Consider the following 7,207-nt stretch of genomic DNA (forward strand, 5'->3'; position numbering starts at 1 on the left):
GGGGGGAGGAAACTAAAACAATCAGTGCTGGAGTAAAAATGTGATATTCTAAAGAGAAGTTTTTATCGTGCTGGCAAGTCACCTCCTCATTATAATCGAAGTTTTACGGTTGAATGAAAGAGTTTTGAAGGAGTAAAGATGAACACGACGAAATAACGATCACAAAATGGGAGGAAATAGCAGAATTGACGGACAAACAAAAGAAAAAAAGATTTAGGACCCATCAGTGGCATCTTCCAACAAGCTGTAGCAGAGTTGGAGCAGCCCATCTCAATAATGATCTGAATTATTTCAATGCAGTTTCTTTATATAATGTAGTATCGATCGCATGTGCTTGAGAAATGTTTTGTCAAAATTCAAACTTTAATGTTTAAAAAAAAGCAGAAAAAGATACGTAATGTAGGTACAACTGTTATAAGAATGAAACTGCATTTTTTTTTTCTCTCCTGAAAAATGTTTCTTTCTGGGATTAGAACTAGTGAACAGCTTGCCGATGTATTGCTTTATATGATTTGACCCTTTTTTTGGGGTGTTTCCAGGAAGCCTTACCCCATTGGAAGGACCGGGCAGATATCCTGGCCTTGCTGCGGGCATGCAACTATAACCCAGACGAGTGTATTGGCACCTACCTCATGCTGGAGGGAGATGGTGAGCTGCGGAATCGACTTATATTGTTTCATAATGTGTTTCTTTAGGCCTATTGTAGGATTGTAGGTCTTTTGTATTGAGGGTTCTCTTATTTGTGGGTTGGCTAAGCTCTTTTCTGTTTCGAGTTAATTCAGATGGAAAATTGTGTTTTTTCATCTGCCAAAGACAAGAAAGTACTTCTCCTCAGTGTTTGTGTGGATTTCTCTTCTTTTTTTTAGATTCCTTTTAAAAAAGAATTAGATTACTGTCATGCATTATGTTATCTTTAACAGTCCGGAGACAGTAGAGATTAAAATCATGAATGATTTACTCATTCGGAAAGTGAAATTTAGTATTTCCCTTTCAGGAATAAGTATTTGAATTCCTAGAACGTTAACGTCTCAATGAAGGTTAAATGTTCGCTTTTGGAAACTAATATTTTGCGATTGTAGTGATATGTGAAAGTTTGATTTCTATGACATAACCTTCTATTGTTCATTGGCTGCAACTGAACTGACAGTGAGTGAGTAGAGACATGTTCTCGGCATGGAGTTTATTGATGTACTGAATGGTCACAATGTAGTTTTTTTTTGGTCATGAAAGATAAAGCAAGGGAAAGTGAACCATCTTCCCTACCCACACAGACATAAATTCTCTCTCTCTCTCTCTCTCTCTCTCTCTCTCTCTCTCTCTCTCTCTCTCTCTCTCTCTCTCTCTCTCTCTCTCTCTCTCTCTCTCTCTCTCTCTTTTCTCTCTCTCTCTCACACACACACATGCACACACACACACACACACACACACATGTACACACACACACACATGTACACACACATACATGCAAACACACGAATGTACACGCACGCACATAGGCCTACATATGCATACGCACACACTCACACGCGCGCATGGGCATACCCATACATGCACACACACGCATGCACACGTGCACACACACATGTACATACGCGCACACCCATGCACGCACACACACACACACACACACACACACACACACACACACATACAAACATGCACATACACATATCCACACACACACAGCCATTAATACAAAAATGCTCATTGTGACACAGAAACACTACGAACACATCCATACACCATCATCTGAACTCCCTTTCTGAATCTCACCTACAGATTCATCTGAACTCTCTCATTTCATACGAACTTTGAAATTTGTACCCAGACCCTCACGTATAATTATCCTGTATAAATCGTCAAACCTGTTCTGATGAATGGAGAGAAGATAAAGACAACACTATGTAGAGGCTATTTGAAGAATTTGACTCGAATTTAATAAGAGTGGGTGGTTGGCGGGTGCTCTGGTGTGGTTTGATCCCTCTTTCCTATCAAACATCGATCGACCTTATCACTCCTCCTTTATGTGTATGTTACTCTCTTGTAACACATCTATTCTTGGGCACTTATATGACCTTATTGTGTTGCAAGTGCCGTAAAACTCTTACTAAAACTAAGAATCTAATTAGTATTGGCTTAACTTCACTATCACGTCCGTAGTCTAGTGGTTACGTCACAGGACTCGTAATGGTGAGATTGCAGGTTTGGGGGTTTGAGGCTCAGCTCTGCCCGACGTTGTATCCTTGGGAAAGGCACTTTACACGAATTTTCCTATTTAGTTCTGTCCTATAGAAGATGTAAGCCTACGTTAAGTTCGGAGACCCCTCTTAAATAATCTTACAGTGTTGAAAGGGGTCTTAAACCTCTACAATTTTGGCACTTTTTATTTTAGTTTACCTTTCTATTGATATAAAATATTATTATAATATTGCCCATGGTACCGACTGCAAGTTTATCCTGACAAAATTCTGTGAGCACAGCTTCTGTCTCATTCTTTGGGAACACTGAGAATATTTTTAAAAGGACGTGATCACTGAAATTTTTATGGAGACAGGCTTGAAAATCATGAGGGTTGGATGAATGCGAAATGGGAACCTGCCCAATCGAACAAAAACGTAGCCAAAAACCAGCCGCGTACATGAAGGATCGGGGTTTCGAGGCTCAGGTCAGCCCGATGTTGCTTCCTTGGGAACTGTACGCAAATTTTCCTCTCTTCACCAAAGTGGAAATGGATACCCTGCTGTAGACAGCGAAAGATCTTTTCAGTTTGTACGTTAGTGTTTTAGTGCTTTATCCTCTACTTTAGTACTTGCACAGTATGCTTTCAGGGAAGCCTAAAATGTTTCTGTGTGTTCTAGGGTCTGCTGGGGGTAATAATAGTTTATGTAAAGCGCAAAGAGCATGCCGAGGAGCATGTGTATGCGCTATATAAATGCAACTGTTATTAGCTTGATGGGTACTTACTATTATAGAAATGGCTATTACAACCCTTGAAACGAGTTGTTCCTTGGTAAGGTGTTTGAAATTGTAACATCCCATGTATAGCACAACATTTTGGAATGACTGCACCGAGTTGGAGTTTGAAATCACAAGTCCCCATCTCCCTCCCTTGACCTCTTCCCTCCCTCACTGTTGTCTTTGATCCACCTCATCCATCATATCTATAAGACCTGCAAATGCGAACATGTGTTTGATTACCTGGGTATTGTAGTAAAATTGTGGATAAGGTTAACGGTTCGATGCTTTATTGTTTTTATCAAAATATATTTCTTTCATATTTCAGAGGCTGGTATGATTTCGACATAAACGTTTCTTAGAGGTTTTCTCTGCTGCAATAAAATGCTTTTTCTTTTTGTTTTTCTCTTTTCACTTTCGCTCTCTGGTGAACGAATTTTCTCTTTCTGTCATTCTTATGGTTTTATAAAAGCGTCTAGGGGGTTATCCTATTAATGTTTCAGATGAATGATATCTTACTTCTTTATAATCCTTTTCAATCTGACATTCTGTTAAAAAAGTGTGAAATCTGTAATGTTGTCAATGAACCTTTGTCACCCCTGAGGACTAACTGATCCTGATCTATCTTTATCGTAAGAATGTAATTAAGGGAAAGGGATATTGTCCATGATACCTTCACTAGCTTCGCTTGTGATATTTTTCTTTTCTTCAAAAAAAAAAAAGAAGAAAAACTATAAACTATAGTAGCATGCTAGCACGCTTTCTTCTAGGAGACACTGTAAAGGTGTTTCTGGTCTTTTAAATGGCATATATATATATATATATATATATATATATATATATATACGGTACATTCTATGGCGATAATATCGTTTACTGACGATGAGAAGAAGAAGAATGACTTTGTTATGGTGCTGTTTAATTACGATGATGACATAGGAGGAGATAATGATGTCAGTAATATTTGGGAATTTTGGAGATTATGTTCTTCAGAAAAGAAATCTTCTTGCAGAAAAAAAAATCATTGGGTAGACCTACAAACTTCTGAGATCCCTCTAAAACTGTCTTTATTCTTATTAACAAGACTCTTTACAACCCGTGGCTAGTCCCTTTCTTACAACTCTATACTTACCACACCACTGTTCCTAAAGCCATACGGGCGAAACGTTGGACGTCTTTTTAACTACCACAGATTTGTTTTAACCTTATCCAAGTCTTCAATTCTTTTTATACTCTTCTACAATACTGGGTAATGGTGATCATATTAACTGAAGGTCATAATTGAAAGTCGGATGAGGAGACTACAATTAAGTGCTCTTGGCTTTCTGTTATGTAAAGAGTCATGTACAATGATAATAATAAAGCCAGATGTCCTCAAAAGCCTCTTATCATTTTGATATTGGCGTTATTTAATGGAAAGTTTACTACTTTGCAGTATTCTTTTCTTTCATGGAAAATTGATGCTGTTTCTATGCGCATGGCAAGTCGTTTTCTGTCCAAACTATTAGGAAAGCGATTTATATCGTCACTAATGACTTGAAATATTATGATGGTAAACAGCAAAATGATCTCGTTGGGACAACTGTCAAAGTTTGAGTTTTTCACAATTTGTTACGTTTACTAATCTGTTGCATTACTGAAGGAAATGTATGATATATTTTGACTTATACTTTTTTCCTTCGTCACAATGTCCATAATTTGTAGCCACCTTGTCATAGTATTGTCCCAGTCAGCACAGCACAGTGAAAGTACAACTGATAGATTCTGTTTTTTCACAGCGGCTGCTACAAATTTCTCATGAACACATGCCTCAAAAGTACAGAATTATACTTAATATCTTTAAATGTGTGGCTTTTTAGAACACAGTAGAGTATGTTGTTTTTCCTAAAGACATTGGAGCAAATATAGTGTTTTATTAGTTAGCGTATTCAATTATTTCATTGATTGGTTGATTTTTGTTTGTGTTGGAGTCTTCTGATACAATACGTTCATAATTTGTAGAAAACAAGGCAAGAGGGAAAATGCATACAAATTGCTCGCATGTTGTGAATACAGGAGACTATGTTCACAATTAATTATATTTAAATATTTTCAGATACATAATGGTGCTCAGAAATTGAAAGGGAAGGCGAGGAAAAGATTTTTATAATAGAATTGATATTTTTATCAGACATCTTGGAATGATCCATAGAACAAAGTTCTCTGCATAATGCTTGCATTTCTGACTTTGATTTTCATTTCTCCTCAGACTGGCTGAAACCACAAAGGACATCCAAGGAAGCCAAAGCTGATGAAGACAAAGACACAAGAATTGAGGAACTCACTGAAAAGTTGAAGAAACTGGTGAAGAGAATTTGCCTACAACGTCTAAGCTACCAGGCTAATGATAATGTCGTTTATCAGTGTCCAAACCCTATGCTTCATTATTTGGAGACAGAGGCCTGGACATGATAATTGATTGCTCCTTCTATTTCTTATAATTTGTATCATTATCATTGTCTGTTCCTGTCTAGATCTTGTAATTATTGTGCTTATTCACCATAAACTACAAATCAGATACAACTGGAACCTCATCATAAGCTAAAACAAATCAGCTTGGGTTTTTTCTGAAATCAGTGGTGTGATCATTGTCAACTTTTGCAGTGTCTTGCTTTTCAAGATGTTTTAAGTTTCAGTTGAGGTGTACCTTGAATTTCTAAATGGCTTTAGATATCATCATGTAGAGAAATGTTAGTGTGAACCCAGAAATAATTTTTTATCATGGACGTTTCTCATACTTCACCTATAAGCTCACTTAGTTCTTAGTGTATTTGGGATTTCAACTGCTGTCTGTTGGAACTGAGTGTGGAGTTGTCAGTTTTACTGATTAGACACCTCAGGTGCTCTGAAAATATAAAAACACTGACAAACCGTGGAGTATGTAGGCTTTCTCTGAGAAGATAGAGTGGCTGTTTATTTTTTCATTAATAAATTTCCTGTTTTATTTCCAAATTCTATAGGAAAGAGAATTGGAAACTGAGAAGAAACAGAGAGCTGAAGCGGAAAAGCAGGTATGTGTCGAAAGATAGCAATCACTCTAAAGAGTATTTTGATTTCCATGGTAATAGAGCTCATGCGTTATGGAAGCTATTTCAGTCATATTCAATAATTGTTGTTGTAACCATTTTACCGCTTATTTTGCTCAAAATCTACATTGACAGCTGTGTGTTTCTAAAAGACTTTATGCAAAAGCTGAAGATTTTTTGGTTACACGTTCTGTTATTTTCCTGAAAAGCCAAGTATAGAGGATGATATTATAATATATACAAAATAATATTAATGAACAAGATTTTGACCTTTTTCTTCACCTGTTTCTGTTTGCTTTTGGGGTTGTTAGTTGTTTTTTTTAGCATAACACGTCCTGGTGACCTTATCAAACTTACAATTAAAAATTCTGTGAATAAATTGTTTGGGAAAACAGAAAGGAAAATTTCAATTCCTAGATCTTGACATATTGACACATATTCATACTTGTATTCTAGTCACATGCCCTTGGAAGCAGGTTTTTAATTTTCCTATTTGAAGTTCCCTGAGATTAAAATTTCTTTTATTCTCCTTTTTAATCTATTGCTTGATGTCACAAGTATGGTGAATCCTGTCTTCCATACATATTTCGTAACACTTTAACAAATTAAAAACTAAAGAGAGTTCAATAATCAAGTGAAGAACAATTTTGCTACACTTTACTTGTTATATAAGAGATATGCACTAGCACAATCAGTAGAAAGACCCTCAATGACTTTTTGGAGAGAGCAACGGAGCATCAATGGACATGTCCAGAATGCAGGGATGTTGCTTCCTGCAACAATGAGCAATGAATGTTATATAAGACTGACATGATATTTTGTATTTGCCAGACAGTCGTCAGTCTGTTTATTTGCAGGTCTAGTGCATTTGTTATAACGGTATTTGTTTCCCTCAGCTGTCAGATCTAGAGGAGAAATATGGCAATATCTCTGCGGAGGCTACATCCGCTCAGCGTCAAATGGAGGCCATGCAGCAGTCGCGACCAAAAACAGCCCGACCCAAAACACCGGTGTGTTATTGAATTAAATTTTTTCATGAGATAGCACTTTCATGAGATTGTACTTTCATAAGATTGCACTTTCATGAGATTGCACCTTTTTTAGTGTGCGCGAAAGTATAATAAAACGTTGATTAATAATCTTAAATATTCTTTTTCTAGATTTTGTTTTGGTGGGGTGAGGGGGGG

The 7,207-nt window shown here is 36.8% G+C and overlaps 1 protein-coding gene across 1 annotated transcript in view; it reads left to right on the top strand.

Annotated features, from left to right (window-relative positions):
* The window catches only part of LOC101864231 (kinesin-like protein KIN-14D), a gene marked incomplete in the record, with an annotated part of 69,615 nt that overhangs the window by 49,387 nt on the left and 13,021 nt on the right, over positions 1–7,207 (top strand). The window contains 4 exon segments of the mRNA XM_035970262.1: positions 540–648; positions 3,284–3,289; positions 5,204–5,298; positions 5,955–6,005. Coding sequence (XP_035826155.1) covers positions 540–648; positions 3,284–3,289; positions 5,204–5,298; positions 5,955–6,005 — 261 coding nt within the window.

The sequence above is a fragment of the Aplysia californica genome, unplaced genomic scaffold, assembly GCF_000002075.1.
Source record: "Aplysia californica isolate F4 #8 unplaced genomic scaffold, AplCal3.0 scaffold00244, whole genome shotgun sequence".
Taxonomy (NCBI): Eukaryota; Metazoa; Mollusca; class Gastropoda; order Aplysiida; family Aplysiidae; genus Aplysia; species Aplysia californica.